At 39.2% G+C, this 20,958-nt stretch overlaps 2 protein-coding genes across 5 annotated transcripts in view; both read left to right on the top strand.

The window, feature by feature from the left end:
• Positions 1-20,958, top strand: part of LOC140936010 (lectin BRA-3-like) — a 98,512-nt gene that overhangs the window by 62,886 nt on the left and 14,668 nt on the right. For 2 of the 4 annotated variants that reach the window (XM_073385591.1, XM_073385590.1), the window contains 3 exons: positions 780-902; positions 1,787-1,909; positions 2,941-3,125. In XM_073385591.1, the coding sequence (XP_073241692.1) occupies positions 780-902; positions 1,787-1,909; positions 2,941-3,110 (416 nt within the window). In that variant the 3' untranslated portion in view covers positions 3,111-3,125. Of the gene's footprint in view, positions 1-779; positions 903-1,786; positions 1,910-2,940; positions 3,126-20,958 lie in introns of those variants that run through there. The other 2 variants (XM_073385592.1, XM_073385593.1) reach the window with 2 other exon arrangements.
• On the top strand, positions 3,422-5,762 carry LOC140936011 (uncharacterized). The gene is made up of 2 exons (XM_073385594.1): positions 3,422-3,564; positions 5,187-5,762. Exons 1-2 carry the CDS (start codon positions 3,549-3,551, stop codon positions 5,708-5,710), a joined length of 540 nt encoding a protein of 179 aa, XP_073241695.1. The 5' UTR covers positions 3,422-3,548; the 3' UTR covers positions 5,711-5,762.

Genomic DNA, 20,958 nt, shown 5'->3' with positions numbered 1-20,958 from the left:
TAACTACAGCAAGTACACATACTACACCAACTACACTAACTACACTAACCACGCATACTACACGAACTACAGTAACTACAGCAACTACACATACTACACCAACTACATTAACTACATCAACTACGGCGACTACACCAACTACAGCAACTACACTAACTACACCAACCTACTACACTAACTACAGCAACCACACTTACTACAGCAACTACACATACTACACCAACTACAGTAACTACAGCAACTACACTAACTACACCGACAACACTAACTACACCAACTACATCAACTACACTAACTACACTAACTACACCAAACATTAACTTATCATACTACACCAAGTTATCAACTTTGTTCCACTATGCTAAATACATCTCTATATTCGTAACGGTTATCATGGATCCATTACCGAACGTTTCACATCGTCGGTTGAGTCCAAAATCCTCTAACAAAAAACATACTGGTATAATGAAGACGCTTGTAGGGCTTCATAGCCATTCCACTTTTATTAACTTTGTTTCAGTTTATGTTTGAAACCTGACCGACTATGTCAAGGTGAAAATGGGCACGCGACCGAGCTTATTAGACAGTTGTTAAGGTGTCATAACGTGAGATGGAAGCATTGTGTCCAGTGTTTGGTAAAATTCAAAGTAATTTCGCTTTTTCTTTTCAAGAGATTTATGATGAATTCAAGTTGGGAATATCATTTCAGAAAATAAGCACTTAGCAAAGTCATCAACTATAGAACATGTGAGTGAATGAAAAACCGTGATTTCTTTTAGAAATTGACGAATGCACAACTAACTATCACAGATGTAATGTGAATGCTGCTTGCCAGAATACCGTGGGCTCATACAAATGTACTTGCAAAGCTGGATACTCTGGAAATGGCCGCAAATGCGTTGGTAAGTACTGAAGTTTGCTTTAAATGTCTTCCATATTTTTCCCTTTTGCTTCGCAAACTGACCGACTTAGTTGTCCTCTGTTCTGATTTTATTTATTAAATTAAAGACTAAATAAATATGCTTTATAGTGTATGTACAGAACTGTTGTTATTTTCTCCATCTTTGTGGTCAAAACTTACTGATAAGCCCCTAGTGGGTATTTAATCGGAATTTTGAGCAGTAAAAGAATACTTGCACTAATGTGTGCACTCTAAATCAGACAGATCTGTTTTAGCCCTAAAAATACGGCCGTTTCGCGAATCGGTAAGTAAAATCGATCCTTTTTTTGAGTCTAATTTGGCGCCCTTAAATCAGGGCCAATACAGTCCAATTAGCTAGGGCTGATTTGGGCCCAGGGCTGAAATGGGCCCTAACGTGGGCTGGAATAGCCTTTTGATTGAGCTTTTTTGGCCTAAATTGTGTTCAAAGGGCTCCAGGAAGAGCTGAATCAGACTTCGGCCTGCAGGGCTGAATTGACGCTTTGGGGCTGAAACAGATCTTTTTAATTTTCAGTGTGGAACAACCTTTTACACGAATTTTCAATCCTTTAATCAAAACAATTACGAACTTCCGTTTGGGGATATATTTGTTTTGACTTAACAATGACTTAAAGAACTTCACTGGTAATAACGTAAAAGTTTGTTTTGATTTGAAAAAAACTCGAAGATGAAAATTTCACTTTTAGACCTCAAGGTCGCCCCAATTCAGACTGAAGGCAATAAAAAGCCCCAAGGGGTCTGACATGTCTGAATAGAGGAAAGTCGGGGGGAAATGTCAAGGAAGGTATTGCCTTGTTGTTTTCGGCTGATGAAATCAATGTTTTATAATTTTGTCTTTGTTTTTAGAAATCGACGAGTGTAAGAGCAAAACCAATAACTGTGACAAAAATGCGTTATGTAAGAACACTGAGGGGTCTTTTACATGCACCTGCAATCGCGGTTACAAGGGAGATGGGAAGAAGTGTAGAGGTATCTATCTTGCGCTCTTTAAAGGTGGCTTTCCACCGTCGCGTAATTTTTACGCGCGCGGGTGCATTAGTTTTATGTACCTTTATAAAATGAGGGCTATGTATCAAAGGTTGCGTGTAAACGTAAAAGTTAAACCTCCCTCATCTTTTACACGCGGCCTTTCATACATTGCCTTCAGGGCCCTGACTGCCTCTATGATATTTACGCGTGGTTTTCCTCTTTGTTACTTCAAAAACCACACAGCAGTTCAATAAGTACACAACAGATCAATAACCACACCAGTAGTTCAATAACCACACATCAGTTCATTGAGCGTAAACTATATGTAGCTGCGGGAAAAATAGCCACAAATACGTTAGTTATTTTATAATAAGACTGCGTAGCATTAACAAAGTGGTAAATACTCATTTAGCTACGGTAATAGAACTAAACTGATAAATAGCTATGTTAAACTGTTATTAAGTTTTAGTGGGCTCACTAATATAGACAGGAACACAGACTGATGTTAATTTAAAAATTTTAGTCTGCTCAGAAGGTCTGTCATTCTCGTCAGCGGCACAGTGAACAGACCTGGAAAGAGAGTCAGCGCCGAAAAGGGAATTACACGCGTACATTTTACGTACATAAATATTACGCGGCAGTGGACTCCACCCTAGGTGTTATTAATCACCTAACGATAGTTTATTCATCCAACACATTGGTTCATTCCATTGCTCGTATTTATTCTCCCTGGCACCGGTTGTTCAAACGTTGGATAGAGCTTTGCATCGGATAAATCACTACACAGTGGATAAGTATTAGTGAAACTAACTGCGCTATCTACTGGATGGTGATTTATCTAGCGGATAGCGTTATTCAGCTTTTGAACAAATTGTCCAGGTAATTTTATAACACTAGCATAGCACCATAGCCACACAAGCCATCGCGTTCATCTGTAACGTAGATTTAAAAGAGTAGAATGTAAAGGAAGAATTATCAGTTTACTTGCCTTGCAAACGTAAAATAAATGCAATGTTATGATTTTCATTTAGATATCGACGAGTGTACAAGCAAAATCCATAACTGTGACAGAAATGCGTTATGTAAGAACACTGAGGGGTCTTTCACTTGCACCTGTAAACCTGGTTACAAGGGAGATGGCAAGAAGTGCAAAGGTAAATATCTCAGTAGAACACGCAATTATCGCATTCTCTGCTTGTAATTTATTAGACTGAGGCAAACACATTTGTCGTGGATTCTTAGCTATGAACTGGAACTAGCCTACAGTACAGGCTTAAGCCAGGGAATCTGTTCACATGCATTATTATTTTTAATGATTTTCCTCCCTAGTAACCTCAACTCTAAGTTGACTGCCGGCAACAGGAATCACTGCTCATCTGAATGAATAAAGCAAGATCCGGGAAGCAGATTACCTGTATATTATTACTATTTTAAGTCTCTTTGAAAACGATTGCAGGTGTATCCTTCACAGTTGATCTCTAATGTTGATATCTATTTTGTTGTAGCGACACGCGGGCTCGTTTATGACGATCCCGCTCAATCCTGCAAAGAAATCAAGGACTTAGGTACCTCTAATGGCGACAGGGAGTACTGGATTGACCCTGGAAGGACTAATAGTCCTTTTAAGGCATCTTGTGACATGACAACTGACGGAGGTATGGTTTGAGTTGAAGCTAGGGGAAACCCATTTTATATAAAGTAAGTTCAGGAAATTTTCAATACCTACCTTGATCTAATACCTAAAAACATGGCAAAAACAGCAAAACAACATCTCATACTTGAAGAATATCGTCAAGACAAAGCATCCCCTTGGATCCTAAATTTGCCGAGGAACAGGCACGTGAAATCCATCAGTTTATCAATTTTTCTGATAACTGTCAAGTGTTACCATGGAGAAGTTGTTTGAATGAATAATAATATGCATTTTTTGCGCCAAGCCCCGTTTAAGTATCAATTTCAGACTAGCACGCGCCGAGCAAGTCACGAATTTCTTAGTCTTGGGTTCCTAGTTCTGTACAGTACCGCAAACTATCCCAAAGTAGACCGTAAATGATCCCCATTGTCGACCTCAAGTGATCCCGTGAAAAGTAGAGGACTGGAATACTGTTTTAGGCATGGATGGTGAATGTGCTGAGAGTTTGCACATCGCGTAGAACAATGAATAAATAAAACTGTTTCTTTTGGTATTTTTTTTTTCTCCTTTTGTTATTCAAGCATTTGATGGTTCGTTGCTGTGAAGATTTAGGACAGGAAGGACGTTAAGAAGGAAATTTTTCTTTCATTTTAACGCCTAGGAATAGGGAAATATGATCCCGGAATATGATCCCTGTATTTATCACTCTGTACGGGTTTTTGGTTTGTTTCGAAATACGCTTAGCAACTACAACTCGTGAAAATGTTGCGTCTAGTGGTAAGGATCCCGTCGGCGCAAACCTGTCTATTCATTTTCCTTGTCTTTACTGATGGAGACACAGACGGTTACAAAGATACAACATTAGGGAAAGAGAAACGAAGGAACGATTAAGTGGAAAATTTTGTACCCATGAGCAAAGAATTATCTTTATGGGGTTCAGTGTACTAGAGCGAGCTTTTATCTGGGGTCGTTTTCAGAGATTTTCGCGGTTACAAAAGTTATCATTTTCTAAAGTTCATACGAAGTATCCGAAAGATCGGATTTGAGCAATTTTTTCTTATTGCATGTAATTGTTCTACAGTATGTGAGGTTTAGTGCATTTAAGCTTTAATTTTAACCAGCAATTAAGCAGAGCTATTGTTTTACTGGTTGTATTTAAGTTCTTTTTTTGTTTGCATTTATTTGTGTAATGTTCGCTGTTTCTTTTTTTTTTCAGTCTTGGCATTTATTCGTTAAATTAACTCAGTTGAATTAATTCGTTTTGTTGCGATTATAAACGTGACAAGATGAACCACTAACTTAAGTCCAGGCCATTCTCGGATTTTCCTCTCGGGATCATTTGCGGTCGACAATGGGGATCACTTGCGGTCCATTTTGGGGATCATTCTCGGTCTGAGAACCACTTACCCACACTTATTGTCACGCGGGATCAGTTGCGGTACTGTACAGTTCGCCTGAGTTATATTGTAAAACATTGATAAGGCTCACAGCGGGTAGCCTCCCAGGTTTCTAGGGGTTCGTCTCGCGTTCCTGCCCATGGGAGGCTACATCTGGGTTTCCGCCGTGTGAATTATTTTAAACATTACTGCTTGTTTTGGCCCACATGACTTGATAAACCAATGATAAACATTTATTGAATTTCAGGGGGATGGCTTCTTGTATCCAACGTTGTTTCGCACAGTTCATCTCCCACTCAGTTGCCAGTTAAGACATCGTACCGCGAAGTAAGCAGCAAAGAGATGGTACTTACAAAAAGCGCCATGAAGGAGCTGAGAAAGCACTTGCATTTCACTCGGATAAGATTCCGCTGCAAAAAAAGAGGAGGTCGTACATTTCACATCACCACGGCTGCTAACAGCAAAGGTGAGGCTGCTGTGAAATACTTCAGTGGTGAGACAGATGTGATGCCTGCCTCTTGTGGCTCGTTTGTGATCATGAGCAATGATAACTCGCGGTTAGCAAGAACCTGCAAGGATTGGGGATACCAAAGAGGTTCTTACAAAGTTGGCAAATGGGGGCATGAAGCAGATCAGGATCGATTATACAACCACGCTGCTTTTGTAATGGTAGCTTACCACTGGCTTCTATCACCATCTGGCAGGTGGGAATGCGACGATTATAACGTGGGAGTGTCCCCTGGCGATTATTGGAAAATCTTTGTGCGATAGGAAGCCACCATAACGGAAGTCTTCCTCAAAGTTTAAGGGTTTTGTTTTTTGAGGAAGCTTAACGCGTAGGCATTATTCAACTCCAGGAACTATAAGTTAAGAACTAGTAAGAGGTACTGTATTAAATGGCATGGTATTAGATACAATAAAAACTAAGAAAGTGGGTGATTCAATAGTGTCGGCTTTCATTATTATCCCCAAAACCATATGGAAATATGCAATTTAACGTAGATGGCCTACTGTAGCTTGCGAAAACATCCGTTTCTCCTCGTTTTTTTGCCGCTGGGGACGTTTCGCGCGAAACGGAAACAGAAAAGGTACCCCTTCCGTATACTTTCTATTGACAAATGGTGCCCCTTTTCACATACCTAGTTTAGAGCACGGCATCCCTTTTAACTGCTATGAATGCACTGTCTTTTAACTCACTCAGTTACTCACTTACTTATGCCCATGAATGCCGCCAGGCATGTAGGGCAGCTACAAAGGATCGCCACTCCTGTCTGTTCTGGGACAGCTTCTGAACGGTTCCCAATGTTTGCTGTAAGGTCTTGAGCTCCCATTCCAAATTCCAACGCCAAGTGTTCTTGAATAAAATGAATGAATAAAATATATGGATTTAGCCAGGGCCAAAAGAGAGTCTCTGGTTACAAACAAAAAAATAAAATCGTGTAATGCTAAACGGCAACAAAATAAATAGATCTAGGGTGCGTTTCTTTACTAAAATCCAAGATTCGATCAAAAATCCGGATCGTTAGGATTTTTCGTTAAGAGAAGAAACGTTCTATCCAAAAAAGTATTATTTTTCATTCATTTCCAAAGAAAGGACCCACAATATCGACGGTATCCCGGCGAAAGAATAACACGGATGCTGACTCGTTGATCGTATTCTGGACGATTAGCTCAAGGATGCTGCTTTAGAAGGGCTAAATGAAGCACCGAGTCTTGCCATAAGATATGTACTGGAAAAGTAGCCTTGCAACACTCGCGGGCGAAATTGAGTAGCAGTTTTTTTCTTGTGAACTAGAACAATGCAGGGCCTGTTTGTATTACGATTTTACCACCCCGATAAAACGCATAAAATCGATCGTTTAATCCATGTCTCGGGTTCCAAAATCGCCTTTAACTTTAACTTTAGCAGTGTTGTCAAACAGCTGATGTATGTATTAAAATTGTTTCGAGTTACCGCTGGCAGTATTTACTCTTTTCGAATCTGCAATAAAGAAACACTTCAGATCATGTATCCAAAGTATCCGGTTTTGGATATGATCCAAAGAATCCACCTCCGTTGTGGATTATTTGGATCAATAATTCGTTTTTGGATTCTAGAAAAGAAACGAAATATCCGTTTTCGGATTAAGAATCCGGATCTGGATTTTAGTAAAGAAACGCACCACTAATTAGCAAATAAACAAATTTGCACGTGCTGCACACTTTTTTTGTACATTTTTTGCCGTTGTTTTGCACGACTACAATGCCGTTTTGCACTATTAAAACGTGAAACTTCCAAGTTACACATTATTTTTTATGGAGGAATTGTCGTATGTGTTCACCAAAAGTTTTCTTGCTTGTGTTCCTGTTCGGCTTTTAATTTTTTCACTACCGCTCATTTTCACCTTGCTGGCCGCTAGCATTTCTCATTTGCTCACCGTGTTTCTTCCAACGAAACTCGTCGCCTTTGTTTTTAATCACCAACTCTATCTCTTTCTCTGTTATCCACGTGAGTGTAGACATCAAAAATAACGTCGAAAAAGACTCGACTTTGTTGTTGTTTTTTCTCTCTAAAAGTCCGGGTGGCCATGCAATTTCCCGCCAAAACACCACGCGTTGCCTATGGTGTCATGCCTGTTAATTGAGTTATTTTACATTGGTATGCCTGTGGTGCGGACGGACGGAGGGTGGGATGGGCGTACGGTCACGTGATTTCGCTTGAGCGTGGAGCTTCGCTATCAGTAAAGCAGGAAGTGGTTCTTGACTTTTACACAGCCTTTAAAAACCATTTGTTAGCCCTTTTAGTCCCTTATACACCGAACAGCAGATTTCCATGTACCTTTACTGGTGAAGTCCCTACCCTTTTATATACCTGAAGCTGAAAAAAGGTGCCCCCTTCGGGCGGAGATTCCGCGTACAGGCCATTATACGGAGTACCCCCCGGACCCCGTTTCACGCGTGCTCTCGATATACTGTGACTCAAAAGAGAAAGAAGAGACTGCTCTCAGTCTACCAACTCCCATAAGCGACACATCTATCCCAAACAACAAATTTTTCCACAGGAAGCCCTATCGTTAGAAACCCTTGTAAACGACCACCTATTTAGGGTGACGGTTACGTAATTTACCTTTACTTTTAATCTCTAGACACACTAGAGGCACTGCATGATCTCTAAGTTCGCTGTATGTACTACGCTGACTCAGAGTATAAGATCAAGAACTATTAGAAGCAACATGGAAAAACGCGCATCATAACCAGGCAATAAGTTCTCTTCCAAAAAGTAGGTGTTTCGTCACCTCTTCTCGAAAGAGACAATTGCGGTTTGATTTTCGTAAGCGATCCATTAAATCTTCGCATTTTGGGTGGTGGCCTTACGGACAGTTCGACTGTAATTGCACATTTCTCATTGATACCATTACCGCGTTTTGAAACGAAAGAGTGTTGTAGTATTGTTTGATTCATGTTAAAGCACAAGGAGCGGATCAAGAGGAATGATGTCTGACCTTGATTCCAGAATTTTTCGTGGTGCGACTGTGGCTGTACAATCGTGTGTCATGCGATCGTGTTTGAAGTCCGGATAGTCGTCGCATAAACGATTGGAGCCGGAATGGTGACGTTGGATGACTGTTCGCGCTATCCGAGTGTGCGAAAGAGGGCTTGGAGGTGACGACATATTCGAAATAGCCGAGGACGACTAAACCTCGTCCCCAGGACGCTTTTCCCAAAGTCAGGGAAAAGCGCCCTGACGAAGAGGTTGGAGGACGACTGGGGACGAGGCTGGTCGTTTGGCTCATTTAATACAGCAAGTGGTACAGGAGGAAACAATCGCATCAAGCCTTTGAGATTTCTTTAATAAACAATTATTCTGCAAGAAAAGATTACACAATGTTCTAATTGGTTCCAAAATCTAAGCTAAACTGGAATCACGAAAGCATAAAAATTGCTCAAATCATAAAACAAACATGATACAAAAAGAAAAAGAAACAAAACATTATCGCACCTGAAGAATGGATATCTCTAGCTTGTAAGAACTTGAGTATCAAAGAAATAAAAACTATTCGTTCATGTCCATAGGCTTATTGCAACTGAAAAACTAAACCTAAGAAAGCTCACTAAAAGCAACTTAAATCAATCTATGAAACTGTCAATCAACGAAATTGGCGGATCAGCAGTCAATCATTACTCATGATCAGTTCAATGGAAAATAGACATAAACTGAGTTACGTAAGTTCCATTACATTTGGCGGAAACTTTGGACGTTTACACCAGCAAGCAAACCGGGCTAAGATTACTAAGAGCTTTCGGTCGCCGTTTAAATAGGGGTTCAATGCCTTTCAAGTTAAAGGCACTCATGGGAAACAAAGACCACGATCGTTACCGAGACGCTTTTGGTAAAAGTAATCACAAGATCATGATTGCATCTCATGTAAATACAAAAACAGCAATAATGATAATAATATCATAGGTGACAAATTACTCCTCAATTTTGGCGCGAAATTTCAGCATTAATTTGTAATTTCACATGTGAAATTACAAAATTGCCATGGCAACCCTTCCGTACGTCTCAGTGTGAAGATGGCGACGAAGTTTTAAAATGCCTTGCATGAAGATGTCAGTGCACAAAAAGGCGCTTTTAGAAAACCTGAACACACAAGAGAACATCTAGAAGGATTCTAAAAGGTATTTTGCCGAAAATGTCTCAAAAATTCGTATGTGTAATCAAATGGTGACGAGTGAAATTAGGGAATAATTTCACCTAGGATTTGGACAAAACGCAAGTGCAATTATTCCCTAATTTCACGAGTATACCATTTGATTACCTATTAATATCATGGGTGACGAATTACGTTAGCAATCTTGGATTTTTGACATGTTTATCCTGGATCGTATCGATCGAGAACTCCACTCTCTCAAATGTTTAGACCTTAAATAATAGGCTCGGGAAATTATTAGGATTTGGACAAAACGCGCGTGAAATTATTCCCTAATTTCACTCGTCACCATTTGATTACACATACTACTACTACTACTACTACTACTACTACTACTACTACTACTACTACTACTACTACTACTACTACTACTACTACTACTACTACTACTACTACTACTAATAATAATAATAATAATAATAATAATAATAATAATAATAATAATAACAATAATAATAATAATAATAATAATTAAAGTACTTATATAGCGCTATTTACATGAAAATGATCCATAGCGCTTTACAATAATTCACTTAGTTAAAATTCTTATCTTAATGATATAAAAATATACAAAGTAAGTAATTGATTAACTGATTGATTAATAAAAAAATAGAAATAGTCTAACCTGCCCTAAAAAGGTGGGTCTTAAGTTTGCTTTTAAAAATACTTAATGATTGAATATCGCGCAATTCAGCGGGCAAACTATTCCACCAACATGGTGCAGTAACATATAGGATCTGTCACCAAGCGTAGAAAGTGTTTTCTCTTTAGGCGGCTCTAGTAACAGATTACTATTTGACGTAAGATTGAAGAGGACTTCGGCCTAACACTATTTAAATTTACCAATATATGGTGGCGTAAGTCCGTGAATCGCCTGAAAAACTAAAATTAATAAATCCGCCATGTTCATTTGTACAGTAGCATCAATCAACCGAGATCAATGTCAAATGTGAACTCCCCTGGTCTTTGTAAAGGGTAGAAAACCTTAAGGGGAGTCGAATTTAGTTTGACAAAGTTTTCAGGCATGGGAAAGGTGAATGCAAACGTTTTGATATACCGTAAATGCTCGAATTAGTGCCCAGCTTCAAATAAGTGCCCCGCTTCGAATTAGCGCCCCTCCTAAGGCTCAAAATTCGTAATAAGCGCCCCTGCCCCCCTTCCCCGAGAAAAAATGAGTTTCGGTACTCGGTGCGATATACGAGACGTATACGGTCTATACGGTTCTTTTAATGAAATGTGACATTAGTAGTAAACAGTAATGTCCTTTCAAAGTCGCACGGGTTTGCTTCTCATTTCCTTGATAGAAATATCCATGTGAGCACATAGCTGCTTCACTTTATTAAGTTCTTCGTAAAACTCTGCTCCCAATCGCCGGCTTCTTGTTACTGCCTTCAAAGTTCCTGGAATTACGAGGCCACTTTATGTTGCAGTTTTGTTTTAAATAGAAATAAAGATAGTGCCATTTTGAGGCTTAAAATTGATAAACGAAATAAGCGCCCCCCTTCGAATTAGCGCTCCCCTCTCGCCTTAGAAAATTAAATATGCGCCCCGGGCGCTAATTCGAGCATTTACGGTATTTGCACTGGCGCCCGGGAAAAGGGATGGTACTTGAAGTTGTGTACCCCTTACAATTACCCATGCATATACCAGTTTTGATAGAAAAGGGAGGCCTTTTGTATACCTTCCATTGAAAATGGTACACCTTTCACGTATTTGCGCTGAATTCCTTTTTAAACCCCTTAATTTGAGGAAGTTAATGTAACGATACAAGAGGGAAAATCCATAAGGTGCATCTATTCAAGATTTTTTCCAATGAAAGGCCCTTTTGAATACTCATAATAATTTTCACACTTTCACGTACCTGAAACCTGTATAAGGTACCGGGCCTTTTCGGGCAGAACCTCCCCATCCGATGTATTCATTAATTGCGCACACTCTCAGTCTACAAAAATAGACTCTGTTCTCTGAGACTCTGTAGTCTCATGAGGAGTCGTTTCCATCTCTGGTTAGCAATTTTAAGTGTTTTCACTGATTAATCGATTTGTAAAACTTTCATTTTGTTAGAAACAACTCGATCCACAATTAATATAAACTATTTCCTTTGCAGCAGCCTTTTATAAGAACAGACGGGGAAAACTGCGTTTTATCTCGCTCTACGCTGGGATGGGCTCCTGCTTCATGCTACGGAAACCGAGAAAGATCCGGCCTAATTTTTTTTTATTTATCACAGTCGTGTTGCTCGTGTTGATAGTTCCACACTGATGTGATACATGCATGTGTAATATGTAGATTTAGCCAAGACCGTTCTTATGTGTGAACAGAAGCCGGCCTTCCGATATGGTTTTCGCGCAGGTGCAAAAGCTGTCCGATGTAGTGTGAACAGCTAACAGCCCTTTCAAATTCAACTCCAGAAAAATTCACCATCATTTGACAAATTGAACGACATGGAATAAGAGCTATGAATTTTGAAACAGCTTGTATCGTTATAAAGAGTAAAAGAAAAAAAAAAAAACATCATCTTTTTCTCACTTTTTGGCATGGATTTACTGTATTACCCTGCCAGCAGAGGTTTCTTTGCGGCATGGCTTTTAGCATACAATGCGCGGAGTCTTTCACGCCGCTGTTATTTGCTCATGATCAGTTGGCTTGTTTATCCTCCCTCTCGAGGAAGTAAATAAGCCAATTACGCGAATGTCAGGTACGCGAAGCTCTTCGTACCCTGGGTACCAGCGGTTTTTCTCGCGTGTGGCGGGAATTTTCGGTTTTGGCCGAAGGCCGACTCATCTTCGGCCGTAGGCGGAAGCCACGAGCGGCGAAGCAGCGAGGAAAACTTTTCGCGCGGGTCACCCGGAAACCGCGCTACAAAAGCCTCTGGCACCCAGGGTAAGTTCTTCGTAAATGCTATTAAACTGAACCATGGCAGAAAAAATTCCCTCTGTTACCAGGGTGAATTAAGGTCCTCCTCAGTGCCAACAATGCTAATCCTCTGATGATGTTATGGGGCAAACCATTTGACTTTTGAGGAGAGTGTTGGTGGTTTCAGAAAAAAAAAACATCCTGCAGACTGATTACCAGGGAAACAAATCTTGCAAGGAAAAATTTGGGAAAAAAATTCAAGCAAGTTGATTTTTTTAAAGTTGTTTGATAGTTGCGTCTTGCCGCTCATCAATATTTTTTTTAATACTGTCTTGAGATTTAATAAGTGGTTTAAATGTTTCTTTAAAACCCTCTTTGAGGTCTTGTTTTTGCAATTTTGTTATTTTTATTATATCTCCCACCTTTTAGTTAAAGCCTCAGCTTCAATTTTATTTTTTGCCAGTTTTTTGTATTCTTCAAAATCCATTTCTATTTAAGGATTATAATAAAATGGAAATACCAAACTATTATAGTTATAGTGATGGTGAAAAGAAATATAAACAATTATACCCATAGATGCCATCAGATACATTTCGAATGTTGATTTGTGGGAATAGTGGAAGTGGTAAAACTAATTTGTTGTACCACATGTTAATGAAACACTTTTACAATTTGATGAGATTTACCTTTACGCCAAAAATCTTGAGCAAGAAAAGTATCAAAAATTGATAAGGAAAATGAGAGAAATGAGTAGACAAGTTGATTAGGAGCCTGCAATCATTTGAAAACGAATGGGTTGTCAGCGGATAACTTCAAAAAATGCTCGAGCTTGATGGGTCGACATCTGAGCCCGCGATACGGTCAGGTGATATTGTTCAGCGGATACCCTGTTTTGACAGCTGTCAGTTGATGATAACATTGATGTGCAATCAGCTTCCTCCTGGGCTCCCAAAGTAGCTAGAAAGAGGGTCTCAATGGGGTTAATCGATAGGCGTAAAACGGCCAAAAATTTAGCCGATAGCCGTAAAAATTGAAAAATTTTAACCGTTAGCCGTAAATAGGGTAAAAAAGAGTTAACCGCAAAAGAAAGTGTTCGCTAGATTTGCTACTTTTAGGGAAGGTACTAAACTCACTTATGGTTGCGTTTCTTATTTCCCGGCTAGTGTAACTCCGTACGCACGTTAGGCGAAGCGCCTTAACCAAGACCTAGGCTCCATCCGGCGCTCTATCGGGGAACTAATTTTTTCCATAGCGAAAGTGTGGCTTCTTTCCGGAGGTCGTGCGTGTGAAACAACACGCAGAGATATCACTGTTTGTAAAACACGTTGCCGATAAGCAACATTTCCCTGTTTTTCTCTGACGCTGCGGTAGACATTACCATGCCTAGTCCCTGTACGGCGTCTTCCCACGCAATCTCGGTCAAGGCATTTTGGTGGCGAACTCGCTCGGACCACGTGACCCGAAACGCATTAGTCGCGCAGACTAATGCGGCCTACGGACAAGGCAACGGCAGACAGTCGTTCCGTACAGTCCTTCGCTATCATTAAAAACACTGGACACGGGAATTTTGTTATTGGCCGTTTTCACACTAGAGCTAGAAATGGATCATCCGTCTGAGACTAGCCTGTGTAGTCGCGTCCTCCCCACAGACACCCCATCTCCGATTTTTTCTGAGAGGAGGGAGCGGCTGTACACAGGCCATCTGGAACGGATAATCCCGCCTTCAAAAGTCAGGCGGATTGTTCATTCAAAATTGAAACATTTTCAAATGAAGACGTATTACCTATCTGACGCGAATCATCAAACGGATAACCCGTCTCACACGAATAATCCTTCTCAAGTGTGAAAACGGCCATTTCTGTTATAATGAATGTCGCGCCCCGGCCTTGAGTTGGGCGTTCGTGTGTGTGCTTTTGCTTTTTCACAAAGATCATTTTTAAATTGACTATTGACATTTCTAAGTGTAAAATAATATTAGAAGTGGAATACTTTATAAAATGTATAATCTATCAAATGTTAAAATTTTTCAAAAGAATAGCTTATTTCATCCCGAGATGATCCGAAAACTTTTATTCAAAAAAATACAGGTTAATTAATATTTAACTTTTTGAAACAAAAGAAGTTAATTTTTAACTTTTTCGTTAACCGTAACTGAAAAAAATTAACCGATAGCCGTAAAAGAGCCAAAATTTTAGCCGATAACCGTAAAATACACCACCCCATTGAGACCCTCTAGAAAGTGTGAGAGTAAACATTGGTATACCTGTGGTGCGGACGGACGGTCGCTCGGTCGCTCGGTCGGTCGGTCACGTGGTTACCAAATTTTCTGGGATGGGTAGATTACCTTAGCTTCGCACGCGCGTGGAGCTCCGCTATTAAGGCGCGGGTGGGATGACCCACTTTTTCTCGTGAACAATTTGCTATTGTTGTTATTTTGGGACGATCGTTATGGTGGGTTCTTGGCCATGAAAAGTTCTGCTTACGTTTACGTTTAACTGTTGCTAAAATTGGCGCTCGTCTGTGAGCATTGTTTGTCACTGCTTTTTATACATTGTAGCTGTATGTTGATGGAAGAACGAAGCATACACATACTGATATAAACAAAAACCGTATTTTGTTAGTCAAAGAGTAAATAGTCTCACGTTGGTAACTGATGATTGCCTTGTCGTTTAACACACATATATGATATGATGGGTTGGATCAATTGGTGTTCAAAATGAAGTGACGATTGCGGTATACAAATTGTAAGAATTTTGTTGTTGTTAGTTGTAGACCGTTCAAAATTACTGGACAAGAACTTATCCCAGTTGAGAATTCCATGGGGGGAAGAAACACTGACTCTCACACAGGCGGGTACAATCTTGGCCCCCTTTTCCCTTCTTTTTAATGTCAAACAATTCTTGGCTATTTTTGTTACTTTGCCTTATCCATGGCCTTCTTTACCTTTCTTCTTTGCAAGTCTGAACTTTTGCTAATTGGAACATGTTTTGTAATTAATATAATAATTTTATTCAACTTAAAAAAATATGTACATAATTTACAGAAATATTTAAAGTAAGAATTAAGCACTATATAACATCAAGAATTATATAAATCATAAAGATAACAATCACTGTGTCAACAACGATTTCGCAAATACATTCCTTGCGGCTCAGATACGGTCAATAACTCGTGCAGGCAGTCCAAAAAAAAAATTAAAATTAAGTCATTACAAAAGAGAATTATCCGTCTCTGATATTAACAAGAAAACAAGTTAAAAAGAATAAAATCTCGTACTCCTTAATTCCTAATTCTTTAAAAGTTCTTTTAGAAAAAAAAGATTAATTCGGGCAGGCTCTAATATTTTCGATCTGTAGGTCTAAGTCAACAAAGTCTAGCTGTCTTCTTCTGGATCTTGAGCTTCTCAAGCATAGTATCGCAGAGCCTACGATGGCGAAAGATACTTTGGCTCTTATCCAGCAAACTGCGCAATCAGCTCCGCAAGTCTGCTGTGGTACTTAACATACTCATCCGCCATTCCACCCGTGGTCGTGGAAACTAGGGGAGTGAACGTTCCCTGTTCGATCTCTATTACCCTTTCCGCATACTGCCTCTTCTTCTCCTTATCATGCTTCTTGTAGATCTGCTTAGGAGTCAAGTCTCTGTAAGAGTCTGCATTAGGGTGACACACCCGAACGTCGAATAAGGCCTCTCCCAAAAACCTCGAGCATGAATATCCAAACGGGCATTAGGGGCTTTGTTAGCGCCATGATTTATAGTCTCCCCCGTGACCTCCTGTAGGACCGGCTCTACTTCCACGTCATTACAGACCATCCTTAGCATCCCTGCTTCCAAGTCGCGCAGTTCATTATGGCGCTGGATAATGAACCCGCCGCGCTGAAACACCATTGCGTGATCCACGCTAAATTGAACACCGCATGCGCAGAGCATGCGCGTGTCCGTTATTTCCCAGTCGTACAGTAACTTGATTGCATCTCTAAATTCCTTCTTATTTAGTTTGTAATCCACCTCTTTAAGGGGAATTACGGTCAGCCAATCTGTTCTCTGTAGCTAACTCAACAGCTCGCTCAGCTTTTGTCGACAGGGAATTCTTCACTTGCTTGTTTTCGTGTGCTCAGTTGCAGTGTTTGAATTTCTGAGGCATCTCAGTGGAGGCTGGTGCTCTTGCTCAACAATTCGCCTCACGAGCGGATTAGTAACTTCGATTGAAGCCTCGTATTCAGAAGATGAGGTCACTAAAGGATCTGTAAATCCAAGGCCACCCATACGCAAATGGAGACCAAGGAGGTCGCGCTCTACTTTAGTGACTGTATGGTCAGTGACAGCTGGTATGAGAACCTCATTTATCACGCGCTCGAGTGGCTCAAGTACTCCTGCAATATCCGGTACTGTTCCTAGGAAATATGTTCAACGGTGCCGCAGACCAAAAGTGAAGGATGCATAGCTGGCTTGATCCTGTGATATGTCGAAATCTGCGAGTTTAGTAACTTCATTGACCCATTTGTCTACTTTCTCGCCAACAAATTCTTCAAGGAACGATCTAGATCCTAGAGCCACGCCTAAGTGCTTGTGGCTCTCTATGGTGACGTTAATAGCAGTGTCTCCCTGGCAGCCTGTTCTCGTTCCGTTTTGATGATCAAGCAACATTTCTTGGCATTAGGCAAGTAACCCAGCGGAGGGCCACTCTCTGATAGTTGTTATTGTTGCAATGAAAATTCTTGTTAGTCTCTGTATATTAAATTGACATAAACTACAAAAGGACCGCGAACAAATATGTTGCAGAACGTAGGATCTATAACAAGACCTGATCAGCCAAATTATACAAAGAGGACAACTTGAATTCTTTAAAGCTGATCGTACTAGGGCCAGGCACTATTTGACTGCATTTCACAGAACTTAAAAATTTCTTAACTGAAAGGACACCGGTTTGAAACTTCATGGAGTCAGAACTGAATAAATGTCTTTGCCATTCTCCTTTATACAAGTCTGAACTGTTGCTTAATTTATTCCTATTATTCTTGCGATATTTGTTAGCGTGTTTTGTTGTTGTTGTTGCTGCCGAATGAAAAATTCTTGTTACTTTTGCGATTTTTGCGAATTTTGCAGGCTCCCTGATGACCTTCTTTACTTTTCCTTTTAAAAAGTCGGAATTATTTCTAAATTTGTTATTCTTCTTATTTTTTCGATATTTGTTAGCGTTTAATGTTGTTTTTGTTATTGCAATAAAAAAATTAATATATTCTTGTTAGTTTTTCGATTTTTGCGAAATTTGCCAACTTTTTTTTTAGGGCCTTCAATACCTTTTTCTTTATAAGTCTAATCTGTTTGCTAAATACGTTGTTATTCTTGCTATTCTTGCGATAGTTATCTGGGTGTTTTTTGGTGCAATAAAATTCCTTGTTACTTTTACGATTTTTGCGGACTTAAATACTAGATTTCTGCAAGCAATTTCTATTAAACCTATTTTTTCTAAAATTGTGACAAAAATTTGTAGCAAAGTTTTGCTACAGTTTGCAACCCTTATTGAATTTGTTATTTTTGCTATATTTGCTATTTTTCTGTACATTTCTGACAGTTCATTTAATTTTTTTTTGCCAAAATTGCGAAAAAAATTTGCTACCAAAATTTGGCGACAGTGTTCAATCCTAGACATAAGTGGAGAGCCACAAAATAGAATTACACAACTCTTTCAACCATTTTAATGAAACAAAAATTAATAAAATAGTTGGGGAAATGTGGCCTCAATAAAATGTTGTGGTGAAACTGGTATATCATACAGCTTGCCTCATCCGAAAAGCGAGGATCCTCATCTTCGTTGCTGGACTCTTCGGCTAACTGGCTTAAAGAACTGATGCTGGCGTTAGTTTACAATATTATCAATCAACTTTGCATCGCAATAATTCATTGAGTTGCTGCCACACCTTGCAATGTGAGGTCGATTGGGTCAACGAGTGAGTTTGTGGCTACTTTTGTCGGAACTCGAATTTCTAGATATCTAGTTGCCCTTATATGTCCTTAAATTTTCAGTCTGAAGGATTTATATAGCCCTATTAGCCACCTTGTATAGACTGTAATAAAGTACTGTAAATTTATTTCTGTATCGGGTCGCCGTTTAAATAACCAAGACACATCAATCATGGGGTTAATAACCTATATTTGTTTACCCTCGGACATGCACGCAAATTCATACCCCCACCGTAGTACAAGGGAGGGGGGGGGGTGGTTTGGACCCCTCCCTAGAGATTTTGATATGTTGCCGTATTTCGAAACGCTTTTGTCTTAATGGAAAGCCTTTGATCTTCCCTACGAGATGACGTATATTTTATAAGTGGTGACGCTACTGGGGGCCTGTGACGTCACCAATAACGGTCGCCGTCTTGGCCACCATCTTAGATTTTAGCAAATATTAAAACTCAGGTTAAAACCCCAACAAATGGTATTTTTTTGTGCATGACATATAAAATAACACATAAATAAGCACTTTGCATCATTTTATCCACATTCTTTACTTTTATTGTTGAGAGAAGTTGAAAGAACGTGCATTCTCACTCAAAAATGGCTTGACCATCAGCTACTTTTGACGTCATTTCTCGTATCCATAGTAACTGACCATCACTAAGCTTAACTCAAAATGCGTCCAAGGGATAAACGAACCGCTATTGAAAACGTCAGGCGCTGAACCTTTATCGTTTAAGAAAAAACTCAGAAAAACCTCAGAGTGGGGTGGCAACCAGTTCCCCACTTATAAGTGAGGGTTAAAACAAAATGCATTGTCTCTTTGCGACCAGATGAATAAATTTGTTTAATTTATGCCCATTAGGATAAGACCGGAAATTAATATGACGGCGTTCTGAAATAGCCAGCAAACGTAAGCGATAAAAATGAGATGATGCCTACCGTTTTTCAGTTGGTCAAATTAACAATTTTATCAATATGAAATAAACTGGCGCCACCGTTCTGACAAACAATTGTCTTAACAATTGTCTTTTTACCCTTGAACTTCTAATTGCTCTAATTTGGAATCTTCCTAACAATGCATTGAAACCAAGAGAGAATAAAGGGGACAAAGAAGGCATCCCCCATACACACCCTATTCCATAGGTAATTCGTCTCGAGTTATTTTTAGAATCGGGATAAAGTTACCTCGCGCGCTGCGTGGATGTTTCGTGGAGGTTTCGCATAACTAAACGCCATGCAAAACATGTCGGGCGAAAGGCAATGAAAGCGTAAAGAGATCGAGAGCTTTTCTGAATATTGAAGCAAAATGAGTCGGCGCTCACCTGGGAAAAGGGAATCGCTCGACTCTTTGACAACCCGTGAAATCAGTTTAACTCAAAGTTATCGTAACCTTAGTGCTTTGATAAAATGAGAAATTTCGCCGGTTTATTGAAACCGGTCGTTTGTACAATAAAGCAAGTAGCAAGTAATATTCATGTACATGTAATTAGTTTTACAAATTTGAATTTTATTGTAGTTTTTTTAAGTTGTTAAGCGCTGTTGAGCAGTGAATGTAAATAGCGCTATAGAAGTTATTAAATTATTATTATTATTATTATTATTATTATTATTATTATATTATTTATATTATTATTATTATTATATTATTGCCATCAAAAAAGGGGAGCAGTATGCCAAAACCATCTCATGGATCAGAACCAGAACCTCATTCGCACTATTGAGATCTGCGTTGGTTTGTCTTCGAGGCTCTAGGACCAGAAGAGTGCCATGTGACATTAAGAATGTTGATATCGACGTCGAAGTTGCTGAAGGAGCCATTAAATCGGACTATTGATGTGTTTCCTTACTTCATATATATCTTTTTATTTCATTATTATTATTACTATTTTCTTTGTTTTTTTAGCAGTTGAAAGAAACTTTTGAATTTTAGAGGTTGACAGTTTTTTTTTTTTATTGAAATGAAATGTTTTTTAATTCGAAAAAATTTTTCTTAGTTTTAATTAACTTATTTTTAAGCTAAATTAAGTGCTTTTTAAATAGACAGAAATTGTAAATAGTGTTTTTGAATGAATAGTTTTTTCTTTTTTTTAAGCGAATTAATTGTAATAGGATTTTAATAGTTTTTTAATAAAATTGTCTATTATTATTATTATTATTATTATTATTATTATTATAGGACGCCAAGTGTTATTTTTATTGAATAATAAAAGACTAATAAAAGAATAAATATCAAACCAGAAATTGCTCCCTTCAAACTGTAAATTATAAATGATCCTGAGAGAATATTCACTGTGTTAAGGATTTCCCTGCTGTACTGTTAGCTCTATACGAGAGAGGAAGGGCGATTCTTTTTTAATTTCCGTTTCGCTGACACAGCTTTAGCAGAAATCTCTCTTTAGTCGTTTTCGTCGACAAAACGAATAGCAATATTGCTCTCCGCGTCCTCCGCCATTTTTTTCTGCCTCAATTCGTGAAGGACGCGTGGCTCTGAGCGTGGGTCATCCACACGGAACA

This window comes from Porites lutea, chromosome 4 (genome assembly GCF_958299795.1).
Source record: "Porites lutea chromosome 4, jaPorLute2.1, whole genome shotgun sequence".
NCBI classification, from domain to species: domain Eukaryota; kingdom Metazoa; phylum Cnidaria; class Anthozoa; order Scleractinia; family Poritidae; genus Porites; species Porites lutea.
The sequence above is the reverse complement of the archived record's forward strand: the minus strand, read 5'-3'. Positions and strand labels throughout refer to the sequence as shown.